The 16,518-nt window shown below is 39.0% G+C and overlaps 1 protein-coding gene across 4 annotated transcripts in view; it reads right to left on the bottom strand.

The window, feature by feature from the left end:
• LOC129724916 (proto-oncogene tyrosine-protein kinase ROS) overlaps nt 1-10,318 on the bottom strand; it is an 80,991-nt gene extending 70,673 nt beyond the window's left edge. For all 4 annotated transcript variants that reach the window (XM_055680197.1, XM_055680206.1, XM_055680213.1 and 1 more), the window contains exon 1: nt 9,488-10,318. In XM_055680197.1, coding sequence (XP_055536172.1) covers nt 9,488-9,670 — 183 coding nt within the window. In that variant the 5' untranslated portion in view covers nt 9,671-10,318. The remainder of the gene's footprint in view (nt 1-9,487) is intronic.
• Between the last annotated feature and the right edge of the window lie 6,200 nt (nt 10,319-16,518).

Below are 16,518 nucleotides of genomic sequence, written 5' to 3'. Positions count from 1 at the left end.
ATTAATAGTATCATCCAGCAAATGTCTCACGTTCTGTTTTTTTTTTTCGCTCCACCTGGCAGTAACAACAACCAATTCTGTCATGGCCAACCTTGTGTGACGTTTCCTCTCGCTAGAGATGACAACCACACGCACTATTAGTGTCGCGATGACACAAACACACACACTGGAAAATCCGCTTAAATTATGCATGCACCGCACTAACTAGTCGCCTCTATTTCGATCGCACTTTAATGGACAATGATGGTAATCATAACAAATGTAATGTGACATAGTTTAGCTTCCAAGTTCCAAGCCGGGGAGTTTAAGTACAGCCGTGCCGGACGTGCCATCATAGCACGAAATGATAGCGAAATTCACCGCTCGGAACTCGAGCGACTTTTCCGAGAGCCATGGAATGTGGTTGGGTGTGTGTGCATGTTTACTTAGTACTAAGCCGAGCAGCAAGATTTTGCGATATAAACAATAACACAGAGTTCTCTCTGTGTTGCGCCGTTATGCTATTCGCGATGATAATCTGCCGCCCTGGCCGACCGACCGACAAACGGCTGTTCGCTGTAAGTTTGTGTGTTTGATTATGATTAAATAACTACCGGATACATCCTTCCTGCCGCTCGTGCTACCGACCAGCTTCTGGGTTGTCTGGTTGCAATTGGCTTAGGCATAAGTTAGCAACTAAGTCGAATTTGGAGACTGTACCTTATTCACTGACAGCTGTCAATCAGTGATTGATGCCTGTTATCGACAATGGAATATTGATTGAAAGTATCTCTGAATCTAAGGGTCATCTCCGGATCCAGAGTCCGGTTTCCTAAATAATGCTTATATTCCCGATTCAATCTGAACTTCGGAATTGGATTTGTATTGCACAATACTTATTAGACTAAATTAGGCAACGTATTTTGGCAGCACTGCCGCTCACTTTTTGCGCAGTGTGCCGAATAAATCTAGTTTTGGTTTCGGGAATGTAAATTTGTTGAATTGTACTGTTTTATTCCCAAACGGCTGCAAGGAAAACCACATCAGGTTCAACCTCGATCCTTCACAGGAATATAAATGCGGACGATCCGGAAGACGAACGAGTAAAGGGTGTACTATGAAGTCAGCTTTGATTGCGATCAATATTCCATTAAAGCCCTCGGCGACGTGGAAGACTAATCAGTTCTGCTTTTAGACCATGATGGCTGAGGATATGAAGGAGTCTCTTCCTCCAAACCACGATTTGCCCAGCAACTTGATTGAATTATGGACAGGTGAATGGGCAGTTCTAAAACCGGTCATTCATCACGAACTGGTATTCATCGAGGATAACAGAAATCAGTTTCCCAATCTGCGCTGGGGATGAGCAGCTCCGAGATCCATACCTCGATCAAACTCCTTATGTTTTACCCAATTTTTAGCATTATTATAGACTCATTTGAGGCTATGAAAGTTAATGCGCCGCAAGGCCTTTTCATGGGGTTGTTTTTTAATATAAAAAGTTTCAATTCCTGCAGTGTTTATTAACTCTTCAAGAATAGTTATAGTTTTTTTCGCCCTGGTCCACATTCTACCAACCTCTGCTGCATATCAGGAAAATCCACCGAAGAACGGGGTCATGTACCTCTTATCGATGTAGACGTTGTTCGTCCGTTTTCTTCGGGAAAAAAGCACCCTAATCAGTCGCGTTCAACACAGTAGGCCTCAACGTCAACGGGCTGGTTTTTGTTTTTCTGCTGTCCTCCCAACAGACACAACCGTCCGAGTGCTGGCTCCGGGCCTATCTCTTTCACCCAGACTCGGACGGCCGCTTGTATCTGCCTGCTGAGGGTCATCGCAGTTTCTTCGACGCTGCTGATATGTCAGCTAGCATCATCACACTCATCGGCAGCAACTCACGCGCCGTACCGAATCGAAGTCAACACAACGCTAGGAAATCCGTGGCCAGAAGATGCTCGGCGGAGCACACAGCCGACTTTCATGCTCCGATAAGCGCGCTATGATAATCCTTTTTTGCTGTAAGCTTTTTTTCCTCAGATCAGTGTGAAACAGAAAAAAAAACAACAATTTAAAGGGGATGAACAAACTGAAACGCATCATCACTTCGTTTGTTGCTCACCCAGACTGTCCAGGCTAAGGAAATAAACGGTAAACATAAAAAAAAGCTCGATTATAAGCTTCATTTCGCGCGAAAATTCACCAAGCATAAGATTCCGGGGAACCAAGCAACCGCCACGCGACTTCGTTTTGTTTGGAGATTTGGTTGTGAGGGGGCCGTTCCTAACCTACGTGGTAATATTCTGTTGTTCCAAATTTCACCTTCTTGTCAAAATGTCATAATGTTTGAATGTTCTTTTTGGAACCTATACTTCCCTAAAGATAGGGAGACATTTAGATCTAGAGCTCGATAGCAATATAATCATAGAAAAAGTTTCTTTTACAAAGACATATGATAGAGCGCCTAGACCATTGTCTAATAACCAAGAAAAGCAAAAAAAAATATGCAAGACCAAAACAATAATCCCGAACTAATCAATCACTGAAAAATACTAGTAAACTTCTTAAGTTCAAGAGTGGAAAAAGCAAAAGATCCTCGAGCAAGATCAAGCTAAGAACAGTTGATAACGCTTTTGAAAGCAACTTGCGAGATATTACTGAACTGAATTATGATTTTTTTAGTTTTGAAAATTGTTATTTTTTAATATTACGCAAGATTTTCTCGAGTCACCCTTTCTCTTCGTAAGCATTCGTAAGAAATATGTATCATAAAAGAGATGTTTCAGAAAAAAATGAAAAAAGTTTGATGGTTTGAACATGGCAAAATTTTTCAATGCACACATGATACAAAATATGCTAAAATATATTGTTCATACACACTTAGTTTATCTCGGCAAACTTCACAAAAGTTGATCGAAAATTCGTTTACTGAAGTTCTTGAAAATTCTATCAAAACTTTGTAGAGTGTTTGGCTGAGTTTATCAGCTGTTGAGCTGTTGAGTTTCTTTGCCAATAAATTATTTTAATGAAAAATGTTATAAGGTAGCTATTGTTTTGCTTCTTGCTACTAGCTCTAGTTTGAAATTTAAGTTTGTTCAATATGAATATGAAAAGGAATAGGATGGGAATTGAGATAGGTTTCAGTCTGAACTGGCATCCTAATAATATTTGTGTGATTATTTTTAAAACAAAATGAAATAATTTGAGACTGGAGTTGGAATCGCATTCTAAGTTTAAATTGATAAACACGACTATGAGTAGAATTGATTAGGAATTAGTGTATAAATATTAATTTAAATCAAAATTGCCATGAATTTTAGAAATAATTTGGTATTTGTATCGCTTTGGATTTGAGATTTCAACTGAATTGAACTTGGTTTCAAAACTAATTCACAGTTAAATTTTGAAACAATCGGAAAAATTCACAATTTTAGTCCAAAGTTAATCCCAAATTAAAATATTCTCGATTATCAACCACAATCTAGATCGAGATCTCAAATCTAATTCCATAGTTCTAAACAATCCAAAATATGTTGAGGATGCTACAAAGATTTGAAACTGACCAGAATTTACGCGTATTTCGTTTTTATGTGGTTTATTTTTCCACAACACAAGTAACTTCGAAAACGGTCTTTTCTAATTCTCACTTTTAAACAGTTAAGTTAGAAAAGGATTTGTATTTAAAGTGAGACAGACCTAGGACTAGACCTAAATGGTAATGAATTTGGATTTGGGAATTATAAAGAATAATTTGAAATGGGATTTGGTCTCAGATTCTAGTTCGAAATTCAAAGATTCCAGTTGGGTCAGGTTTGGGATTGGATCTCAAAACAATTAAAGTAAAATCTCAATTCCAGTCTAGATTATTTCCGATTATTCTCAAATCTCAACCTCAATATGGATCGAATAGTCTCACATTCATCGCAAAATTGAATCACAAAATAATCCAAATGGAGTTCAAATTTCAAATCCAAAATCCAATCTAATTTGAATCGCAAATCCAATACAAAATTTTTTATATTTTGTTCAAGTTCATTTTTAGGATCTTTTCCTAATAAAATCACAATTTCTATTCGATTCTAAATCTGAATGCAACCAAATCTAGAAAATCTATAACGAGCGTCTTAGCAGAGTGATTGAGATCAATCAAAGAAATAGTTATCGGTTTCCGTTATACTCTACTAAATTTTTTGGAAATAAATATTGAAATTCAGTCCGCAAATATATATTTCGTCTGTGACGTACAGTCTTCCTCAGTGCTTATGTGGACTGGTAAAGAGCATTGCGTAAATCCTGTTTTTTTATTTGTAGTAGGTAAAAATGAAAATTTAGCACCCTTAATTGGAGTTAGGTAGGGAATTATGCGGTCGATTGTTTACCGTACCATGTCTGGGGTTTTTGGGAAGCAGATTGAATAGCCATGAGGGGTGATTACCTGCGTCTTTATTGAGAAGCGTGCATGAGTGTTGTTTATAAATTTCTAAACTTTCAGCTACGTCTAATTTCCATAAATTATTAACGGGGCGGAGGAGGTGAATGTTATCCGAAGTTAGTGGATGTTCCTCGTTAAATATATGTTCAGCCACTTTTGATTTGAAATGGTGTGGTGGGGCATTTGTTGAAACTTTACTTGCTTTGGTCACTTCTGCGAAATGTTCTTTGAAACGTATCCCTAGGTTACGTTTAGTTTGTCCAATGTAAACCATGTCACAGTGACTGCATGCAATTTTATAAATTCCAGCTTTGTTCAGGGTATCAATAGGGTCTTTGGTAGACCCTAATTTTGTTTTGAGTTGGGTATTTCTACTAGTGTAGACAATATCCAACCCAAATTTTCTAAATTTTGAACGAAGTGGGCGTGTCAAGTTAACGTCATATTCAACGGCTACCCTTTTCAGATCCTTTGTTATTGGGGTGAGTGTTGTAAAAGATTTCCGAATTTGAGCACGCTACTTTTTATCAACAATGGCTTGAACGATACTTTCATTGCTTGGCTACTTCACTTAGAGGTAAAGTTTCCATGCGGTGGATCATATGATGGAAGGATGCCATTTTATGCTGGAAGGGATGGTTTGAAGTGTTAGGTATTACCAACAATTACCAACATTAAATTTTACAAACAGACTAAAGGGGCACCAATGGGGAATCCTCTTTCTCCCTTTCTATGTGAGCTCTTCATGGCAAATATAGAAAGTACATTAGAGAAGAGGAACATCTTACCGATTCGATGGTGGAGGTATGTGGATGATATTTTTTGTATTTTGAAAAGGGCGGATCTTGAAATTTTTTTCATATCCCTTAATAATACCCATAAAAATATAAACTTCACAATTGAAAAAGAACTTAACAACAGACTCCCTTTCTTGGACGTCGTTGTAGTCAGAAAGTCTACGGACTTGGAATTTGAAATTTATCGGAAACCCACGAATACAAAACGGGTAATACCTAACACTTCAAACCATCCCTTCCAGCATAAAATGGCATCCTTCCATCATATGATCCACCGCATGGAAACTTTACCTCTAAGTGAAGTAGCCAAGCAAAAGGAACTGGAATATATTTTCGAAATTGCTAAACTTAATGGCTACAATGAAAGTATCATTCAAGCCATTGTTGATAAAAAGTAGCGTGCTCAAATTCGGAAATCTTTTACAACACTCACCCCAATAACAGAAGATCTGAAAAGGGTAGCCGTTGAATATGACGTTAACTTGACACGCCCACTTCGTTCAAAATTTAGAAAATTTGGGATGGATATTGTCTACACTAGTAGAAATACCCAACTCAAAACAAAATTAGGGTCTACCAAAGACCCTATTGATACCCTGAACAAAGCTGGAATTCATAAAATTGCATGCAGTCACTGTGACATGGTTTACATTGGACAAACTAAACGTAACCTAGGGATACGTTTCAAAGAACATTTCGCAGAAGTGACCAAAGCAAGTAAAGTTTCAACAAATGCCCCACCACACCATTTCAAATCAAAAGTGGCTGAACATATTTTAAACGAGGAACATCCACTAACTTCGCGGACTGAATTTCAATATTTATTTCCAAAAAATTTAGTAAAGTATAACGGAAACCGATAACTATTTCTTTGATTGATCTGAATGCAATATCAACCCTCAATCTAATCATTCTCAAATCAAATCCAACTTTCACGGTTCATATAGTCCAGATCTTGATGCTTAGTACAATCCAAACACAATCTAAATGAAATTCCAAATCTAATACCAAATACGTATTTTGAGCTAATTCTCTTAATGTTTATTGAGTTTCAAATTATTTTCAAATCATATCCAAATCGGACGAATCGTTTACTAATCCTAGGGCCGGATTTACAAATACATTTAACGTTTTACATATATCAATTGAGTAGAGAATTAAATTTGGATTTTATAGCTTTAGGTTGGAATTCTATTTAGTATCGAATTCCTGATTTTGTCCTATTTTTTTTTTTATTCAAACTAGCGTGATAATTTATTTATCCTAATATCAAAATGAATTATTAAATTGGATTTTGTTCATGTTAAACAGATAACAAAGACGCTCGCTTAAAGTGGATCGTTTTTCTGAAGGGTTGTTTTGCATTTTGTTTCAGGCATAAAATAAAAGAACGTCGATGAAACTTAGCTGAGATTGAATTCAAATCATTAGAAAATTTTCAGTGCACATCTGACATAAAATATACTGAAATATATATTTTTATTCACAATTAGTTTATCTCGGCAAAACTTCACAACAGCTAGTTGAATTTGACGAAAATTTATCAAATTTATCGATCATCCATAAACCAACAAATAATGAAATTTCGTTTGCCGAAGTTCTTGAAAGTTCTACCGAAATCCTGCAGAATATTTTGCTGAATTTTGGCAATCAATTTTAATTGTGTGAGGGACATTTTTTATTAATTTTTGGTCACTAATTAGTCACTAAAGTTCTAGCCCTGGTTTTGCAGTTATATATAAGAAACATGAGTTTATTCAGTGAAGAAAACTTAGTTTGAAATTGAGACTGATTCGGGTCGGGACAGGCATCGTAATAATATTTGTGGTTGAATTCAAAAATAAAATAAAATAATTTTAGACTGGATTTACAATCGCACTCCAAATTACAATTTAAAGGATTCGATTTTACACAACATGACTTAGATTGGAATTCATTGGAAATAAATTTGGCTTGCAATTGCTTCGAATTTAGGATTGAATTTGGTATTTCTATTGCTCTCGATTTGCGACTTCAACTGAATTGAATTTGATTAAAAGTAATTCACAATCCAATTTTGAAACAGTTGAATAATATCACAATTTTAGTCAAAAGCTATTCTCGTTTTGAAATTTTCTCAAATAACCTTAACCTTAACCTAAATTTAGATCAAGATTTCAAATCCAATTCCAGTTTTGAATTTGAATCAGGAATTTCATCCTCAATATTGTTACGAACAATTGAATTTTAGGTTTAGTTCCGGAATATTTGAAATTTGGAATATATTTGTTCGCCATTTTGAGTTCAATTTTGAACAATTCTATTCGACAAAGCTTCTAAATGTAGCTCAGAACAGCAAAAAAGTATGTCTATAGCCCAGAAGAGAGAAAACTAGAACTAAGGATAAGTAACAAAGCACTTTTTAATGTCAAGAAATGAATTGCTTGAAATTTGGGGGAAAACGCTTCTTAAAACGTATTATGTATGTAGCTCAAAATAACCAAATATTGTAACAAGAGTCGAAATGGAAATGATTCCAAATTCTAGTAATAATGGGGAAAATCGCTCCTAACAAGACATAAAAATATATAATATTTAAGTGCAGAATGGCAAAAACGCTTACAAATGTCCGAAAAGGGCAACAGAAAATGATTGCAAATTATGCTTAGAATAGCGGTAAAGTGCTTCAAAGCGGCAGAATAGTCATAAAACAAGAACTTTCCCAAACTAATTTCAGAATGGTGGAAACGCTTCTAAAAAACTGAAGAGTGGACAAAGAAACTTATGCTAAGTTGAGCCCTGAGTACCTAAAAACGCTTCAATAACGGTCGGAAGAAATAAAAAGGAGGATGCAAAAAAATGCACTTAAAAGCTATATAAGAGAATTATACTAAAAAAACTCAATATAACGAGAAAAGTTTTTGAAAGCTGGAAGACGCGAACAAATAAAATTGCAATAATAAAGAAAATGATCCCAATTTCAGGTCAGAATAACGACAAAGCGCTTCTTAAGATAAGTAATGGTCAGAGTAAAAAGTAGGATCAATGAGTATGATTGGGAATTTAGAATGGCGAAAAACACCTTACTAAGCCAAACGCGAAAATTATCTCAAATTGAGTTCCAAATCTTGATGAACGTTTGAAATCAAACCCAGAATAATGATAAAACGCTACTTGGAGCCTAAAAAGGCCATAAAAAATGGCCCCAAATAATACTCAGAATGGCGAGAAACGCTTCTAAAGACAAGAAAAGGTTGACAATGGGGTTCTCGTGAAATTCATCCGCTAAATTGAACTCCGAATAACGGAAAATACTGAAGTGAAAGGCTTAAGAAAAAAAGCCCTCAACGTGAGCTCTAAAGTCAAATGATCGCAAATAAAACTTGAGATTAATTATTAATTTCGACAAACGTTAATCAGTACGTGGTTTAACACCGACCCCTCCTAAGAAGATTTCCACTGTAATGTGTAATTTTCCACGTCAATATTCCAAGTCGATATTCGTCGATATTCCACGACAACTCGTTGCCATGGTGACAGTTCAAGCTAGTGGTCCGGGTGCCCTGCGTCGCTTACTGCAATCGCCACTGGATAACATCGCGCCTTCCGGACAATAGACAATCATTTGTGATTTAAATAGCGTCTTTTGGGTGCGCAATATGGCGGCAAAAACGGCGCAAAAGCAACTAAGGCGGCTTGTATCACAAACTGCGGCAGTGCGTGATCCGCACCGCGGCAACTTGAAGGAACGAGAGAAGAAAAAGAGCGCAAAAATTGAAAGGAAATTTCAATCAGGCAAAAGATGATGCGCGCTATTCTGTATATTAGCCCTTGTGCGATCGTTAGCGGCTCGGGGATGATTCCCAGCCAGAGTCGACTTGAAACTGACCGTCACTAGCTGTTAAGTCGAATTCTTTAATTTCTAGGTCTTCTTTAAATAGAACAGCCTGAATTAAATTTCGAATATTAACCAATGATCGGCCGGGCGCCAGCTCCAATCACAGCTCCGTTATCACTCCCTTCTTACATGATGATAGTTAGGAAAAAAAGTTCGTTTTGTTTTCATGTTTTTGTAACGTTTTCATCGTAGCCAGTGTGTATACATTCAGTCCACCGTTATTATCTGCCACGCTCTCTCAGAGCTCGGAGATTGTCTGACTCAAGTCGTTCGTTTCTTCGGAAAAATAATCTTAGTTAAGTGAAAAAAAAAACACACACACAGCTCGAACTTATCACCATATTATCACCTAGCAAAGCCCGAGTAGCGTGTGGCGAGTTGAACTCTCCCTTTTCTGACACTAACCTGATCCGGACATCGGTGAACGCACTGCTGCTCAAGCTCCTTAGTAGCAACCAGATAGTCATCCTCCAGTTCAACCTCCGTAAGGGTCGTTCCCTCAACAGCCACCACCCCAAAAAATGCCAGCACAACAGCCACAAAAACAACAACAGCCCCCAAGCCAGTGTTGGTGAAAATTCGTCGCATTTCGCTCTTCAACAATTCACTATCTGGACCAACTGACTTCCAAACTTTGAACCCGCAAAATCACTTGATCATATTTCACTTGCTTTTGGAAAACCTGTTTTCTTCACTTCAGAACAACTCCTTGCACCAGAATTCGTCCGAGCAAGTGACCACAAAATCTTTTCTCACCGTCTGCTTAACCTCAACTCCAACCCACCGCCAAACTCCATACTTCCGGTCCCGATCACCGATCACTCTTAATCCTTGTGTCTTGTGTAATTAAATCCTTTTCCCCCCGTAGCGACCTTTCAAAGTCGCACTGATCCTGCTTTCTTCTTTCTTCCTTCTTTACTCCTAAGCTGATCAACACACTTAATTCACTCACGCCTAGGGTCTGTCACGTTAGAGACGATGACGACTTAATCCGACGGCGGTCAACCAACAACTAACTGATCGACTACTCAACTAACCAGCTGAACCGCTAATCGGCGGCGGCCCCGTGTGTTCGATGATTCGAATCACTCACTGCACTGCACTGTGCACTAGAAGCAAGAACACGTTTCACAGCCAGATGGCGCGCACAATCTACTTGCGTTCTATACCCGTACAAACAAACGAGGAAAAAAGGCACAACCGTGTCGAGCGAGGGCCGATACACGACTGACTTAAGCCGCTAGCGTTGCGATGGATGTGTCGTCATCCGTTTCGGGAAGGGAAAACAGAACTCTGGAAAAGGGGGAAAAGCGATCAACGCTGTTTCGTTTTGTGAATGGTTCTGACTTTGTTGAAGCAGGGCTTCTCTACAACAAGTGGCCGTGCGTGAGATTTATGTGTGTTTAGGTTTACCGTGTAGTGCGACGAGTCGATCGTTCGCGAGCCGGTGGACGGTCTGTGGATTGGACTGCGCTTTAAGTGGTCCTGCCTGGACTTGTCCGTGACATTCGTTAATTTAGATGAGCTGCAAGAGCTTATCGGGTACTGTTGTAGTAATTTCATGAATGGTTTATGTTGTTATTCATTCATGCAACACTTCTCAACTGAAAAAATATTTTTCGAAAACCTTTGAATTGGAATTGAATCAAATTTTAATTAAATTGTAATGAAAGCAAACTGAAGTCTTCTCAGCACTAGTTTAATTTTATAATTGTGTACATTATTGATTACGAAGTATGAAAAAACACCTCCTAAAAGTGAAGACAAACAGGAAAAGGTCAGCCAAAAGCGTTTGATGCACAAGAGGAGAAACAGAACCGATTTGCCGGCTAGAACAGAACACCTCTTAGAAAAGCAATCAACCTGTAGGACAAACAAACCAAAACACCGAACGCTTCGATAGTTATGCAAGGAAGGGGTTAAACGAAGCGGAAGCAAATATTGACCCGGTGAAAAAAAAAGTTAAACCAATTTGATGAGGTGAGAAAATTCCTTCGGGGCAAAATCAAACGGATCGGAAATTCCAATGCTGTCACTACGGGAACCGACGATGTCTAATCTACCAGGACGTACACTCGTAATCACTTCCGCACCTCACACAGCATCCACCTCTTTCTTTGTCGAAATGGCCTCCGGTCGGTAACTATTTCCAGGATTTGTCGTAAAAAAATAAAACAGACAAGACCACATCAAGTACCGTTCCGTGCCGAAAGTCAGCCACTTGTCCCTCGGAGTAATCCTCCCACTTTTGGCCAGCAGCATAAAGCAGGCAACAATAAAGATAATTATTATTACATTAGTCGGGTTTAGTGCTTGTTGAGGTTACGGTCCTGTCGGTATTTATTTTTAGTGAATGAAGATATCAATTTCCTCCATGTGCAACCCTTTTCATTTCTCTTCTTTTTTTTTTTTTTGACTGTCTGTCTGGCTGAGCGGGTGGAAATCAGTGCGGGAAAATCAAACCGGTAGATTAGAAGAGGTCTGGTATGTTTTAGGCTAGGTCCGGGTTTTTTTTCGGCCCATGTTTTTATAGACCAGAAAACATGCATTTTATGTGCTGTTTTCGTGGGATTTGAATGGCTTTCGTTGATAGTGAGCTCGGGCAATTACGGAAATGTGGAGTTTAGCCATTCGAAGATACTCTCCGGGTTGTTGTTTCAGGATGGCTTACCATCTTTCAAAGTGAAAAAATAATCCATTGCATAGCATGTTTGATTTCCCGTGCATTGAAAAAAAAGACGATTTTTTTCTAAACTTATTGAACGATTGAAATGTGAAAAAAGAACAACACATGTTTCCCCAGCAATGGGAACTTAATAGTATATAAAAAACAAATTCATAGAAAAATAAACATATGAAAATCGAACAATGAGTTAGACAAGAATAATAAATTATAAAACAAAAATAAGTTATAATATGAAAATCAGTTATAAAACAAGAAATGAAAATAGAACAAAAAAAACACTTTTCTAGAATCAATAAAAAACAAACGAAAAGATAAACTAATAAAAAATACGCTAAAAAAGGAAAAAAACATAAAAGATAAAAAATATTGTAAGAAATGGAAAACAGAAGTGAATCGACAAAAACATAGAAAAACAATCTTTAAAAGGAGTTTGAGAGCTGAGCATGAACTTGAGCTTGATTGATCACCACCGGTTGCCACTTCGTTACTGACCAGGATCGACCGGAATTGCAGATCAAATTTATCAGTTATTGCTTGGGATTCAGCTATTCGATATGCATCTCCAATGATCCCTGCATGCTGATCAGTACCGACGTCTACCGGTCCAGAACGTAGATTAAAGGAAGGAAGGAAAGGGAGAAAGTCGCCATCTTGGGAACGATTTCTGACCTCTGGGCATCATCCTGTTTTTGGAAATATCAATACTGGATGGTATTTGACCACCCTGGGCTGTTCGCCAGAAACCAGAAAAATGGCTGAGTTGATTGCCGGTCTCTGAGAATCATCACGATTCCCTAAATAATCAAATGTGGGCTGGCCATTTATGGCTATTTTTCAGAAACCGCAAATCGCCAATCGAGTTAAAGATGGTTGTGGGGTCATCCTAGATCCCGGTAGTATTCGGTAGTAGGGCGTAGCCAGAATTTCGATTAGGGGGGGGGCAAGTTCTTCAAAATTCTAGAAGTAAAAAAAAAGGTTTTTTGAAGTATAAAAATAAATACTAGTATCTAGTGATCAACACGGATTTGCCCGGTACTTTTGCCGCTGCAATGTCTTTGGTGGATCAACTGAAAAACCTGTGCAATCCCACGCAACATAGGCCAAGCATTTCAATCAATTATTTTCGATCTGGCTGATACTTTACACAGATGTTTCAATGGGCTAAAAATGTCGTTTTGTGCTAACGTATGCGTTAAAAAATGAACTTTGTTCGGATGGTGGTGAAAAAATAACTAAGACAAATAATTGAGTTTCATAAATTCCCTATGAAAGGTAATTATTAGTGCTGGGACTTTTAACCGGATCACGGATAGGTAAACGAATACTATCCGGATATTCGGATACGGATAATCGAATAGTCGGATACCCGGATATCCGGATATTTACTCTCCAAATATCCGAATTTTTTTTCAGTCTTTTAAAGTCCATTTAAATAAAACGTAACGCGAAAAATGACTTTTTCCACAACCCCCCACCCCCTCATAACAATTTATGTAAATAAGTTTCATTAAACTATGTTCGAATATAAAATCCGGATATCCGGATATCCGACTACCCAAAAATCCGGATATCCTGTCGGATAATATCCGGATTTTGGATATTGGTCGGATATCCGAGGCTGGATATCCGGATATCTTAATCCGGATAGTCCCAGCACCAGTACTGATAAAAGTCATTTTCTTTATGATCTTTACTTCAAAGCGAAAAAGAACAACAAACAGTCTACTCAACCAAAATGAACCTCACCGAAACACTTTTTCACTGACACTGACCGATCCCTTGACAATCTTCGTTAACTGATAAACTGATTTTGTTGTCTTGCTTTCATCGCATGAAATGAGGTGTTTTGACAGTTCACTTCCATGCAAAAAGCGGGAAGGGAGAACTCTGAAAGGATTGCAAAAAAATAACGTTTATGGATGCTTTTTTTCACTTTCACTCAAGAGTGTCAACATCAACATCAACATCAACCCTGCCCAGCACTAGTAATTATGTTAGCTTACTTGCAAAAAAAACTACGAACTTTTTTTTTTTTTCTCTCTGTATGCCTGAAGGGCACTGGGTACTGAAATGCCACTGCGACATTCTTGCTGATTGTCTTTTGTGGCGGGCCCCGATTGCTGTGCACAGGTTACGGATTGTTCGTACTCATTGATGGAGTAGAACTGTTTTGTTGTAAACCTGTACCCCAATTAGGTACAACATAGTTGATGAAACTAATGACCTACTTGGGATTGGAGCTCCATGCTTGGTATGGAGTTAAAAGGTAACTTCCTAAGAAGTTGTACCTAGAGGAAGCAAGAGCTTCGCAAGAGCAAAGCAAATGCTCTGAACTCTCTGGTTCAGATTTGCAGAATCGGCAGGTGTCGTTCAACACTACGCCGATTTTCTTTAAATGATAAAAAGCGGGACAGTGTCCGGTGAGGAGTCCCGTGATTATCCGTAGGTCACTACGATTTAGACTAAGTAGCTTTCTGGCGGTTCCCGGGTTCGGATAGATAAACTGTTTAGCTTGTCTACAGCCCTGTGCCTGTTGCCATTGGGATACTATTTCTAGCCCTTCCCAAGTTAGTAGTTCGCTTTTGATAGCGGAAATGGACGTACCCAGAAACGGCTCGGGGCCAATAAACCGTTGAGCTGATCCCTGTCTTGCTAGGTAGTCAGCGTGTTCATTACCCTCGACTCCACAGTGTCCGGGCACCCAATACAGAAAAACTGAATTCTGTCGGGAAAGTTCCCGTAGAGTTTCAATGCATTCCCAAACAAGTTTGGAAGCGCATTTGACGGACTTAAGTGCTAGTAGTGCTGCTTGACTGTCCGAGAATATACCGATTTTCGCATGTCTGTAGTTGCGTTGCAGACATATTTTTGCGCAGATATATATGGCATATACCTCTGCTTGAAAAACGGTGGGCCATTTTCCCAGGGAAAACGTTTCCCTGATACCGGGTCCGTATATACCAGATCCCGTTAGGGGTCCCATTTTCGAGCCGTCCGTATAAAAATTGACGATGCCAGGTGGAAGATTAGGCTCTTTATTGTTCCACATAGAGCGGTTTGTTTCAATCACTCTATATGGAATATCCATGTTGGACCTAACGTCCATCCAGTCGGAGACTGTGGTTAATAGCGGAGTTAGTTTGAACTCCCTAAGTATTCGAAGGTGGCCGATTTGGTCCCCTTCAAGTATGGTTTTCCTCCTTTGCAACCTTAGAGCGCCAAGCTCTGCTTCCTTTTTCACATGAAGATGTAGAGGTAGTAGGCAAAGCATAGCTTCCATGGCTGCAGTTGGAGTTGTTCGCATAGCGCTGGTAACCGAAAGACATGCAAGTCTTTGAACTTTTTTGAGTTTGGCTTGCGCAGTCACTTCGTTCACCTTAGGCCACCACACTAGGGCAGCATAGGTGATTCTTGGTCGGGCAATGGTCTTGTAAGACCAGAGTGCCAAGTCTGGTTTCAGTCCCCAGGTCTTACCGAAACTCTGCAGGCCCAGATCGCTGAGATCGCTTTCTTAGCGGCATGATCCAGTTGTGCAGACCAGTTCAGTTTCTTGTCCAGAATAATTCCGAGATATTTGACTTCATTGCTGAAGCCCAGTCTAACTCCACTCAGTATTGGAGGAGTGATGGAGATCGTCCTTCGTCTGCCGAATGGAATTAGGACTGTTTTTAAGGGGTTTATGTTTAGACCCTCCTGTAAACACCATGACATGGTGGTATTCAGAGCCGTTTGCATTCGGCTCGACAGAGTTGCGTCATCTTTACCTCTGACGATGAGGACGATGTCATCGGCGTATCCAATGACCTCGTAACCAAGCTGTGAAAGCTTGTTGAGAAGTGCGTCGACAACTAGTGACCATAACAAGGGCGAGAGAACTCCTCCTTGCGGACACCCCTTGATCACTGACATTGTTACAGACGAATCTCCCAAGGTTGCTGTGATCACTCTGCTAGAGAGCATTGCGTGTATCCAGTTCCTTGAAGTTTGGTCGATTCCCTTATGAGAAAGAGCCGTATCGATTGATGCAAAGGACGTGTTATCGAAGGCCCCTTCAATATCAAGAAAGGCACATAGCGCCGTCTCCTGATAACTTAGGGACTTTTCAATCAACGTCACTAAGCTGTGAAGAGCAGTTTCTGTTGACTTGCCGCTTTGATAGGCATGTTGGTTCCTGTTCAGCGGGGAGTCTTTAAGAAACTCATCACGGATATATTTATCCATTATTTTCTCCATCAACTTGAGAAGCGATGAAGTCAGACTTATGGGTCTGAAAGTTTTAGGTAGGGTTTTGTCCTTTCTTCCAACTTTGGGGATAAACACTACCTTCACCTTCAGCCAGTTATCCGGAATATGGCCCAGGATAAAGCTGGCTCTGAAGAGGTTGATGAGTTCGGACATGATAACTGCGGCCGATTTTTGTAGAAAGATGGGTAGTATACCGTCTGGACCAGGAGACTTCATAGGGTCGAATGAGCTTAAAAACTACGAACTTGCGTGCGGCCTTTCTTTTTTTGTTTCTTTTGACGTAGGACTACGTCTAACCGCAATATATCTAGATACATTCTGAGAAAACTAAAAACCAAGGTGTAACGCCGGAATGAAAGATTTCAAACGGTAATACTTGTGTAACCACATGATGGATTACAATGATCAATATGTCGTTGGATTGATAAAATGATGGACATTTTTGTGATACTTCAGTGATCATTATTACTTAATTGTTCAACAGTGAAAATTAGTGAAAACTTTC

Source organism: Wyeomyia smithii, chromosome 1 (assembly GCF_029784165.1).
Source record: "Wyeomyia smithii strain HCP4-BCI-WySm-NY-G18 chromosome 1, ASM2978416v1, whole genome shotgun sequence".
NCBI classification, from domain to species: Eukaryota; Metazoa; Arthropoda; class Insecta; order Diptera; family Culicidae; genus Wyeomyia; species Wyeomyia smithii.
Note: the sequence above shows the minus strand (reverse complement) of the source record. Positions and strands in the feature narration are given on the sequence as shown.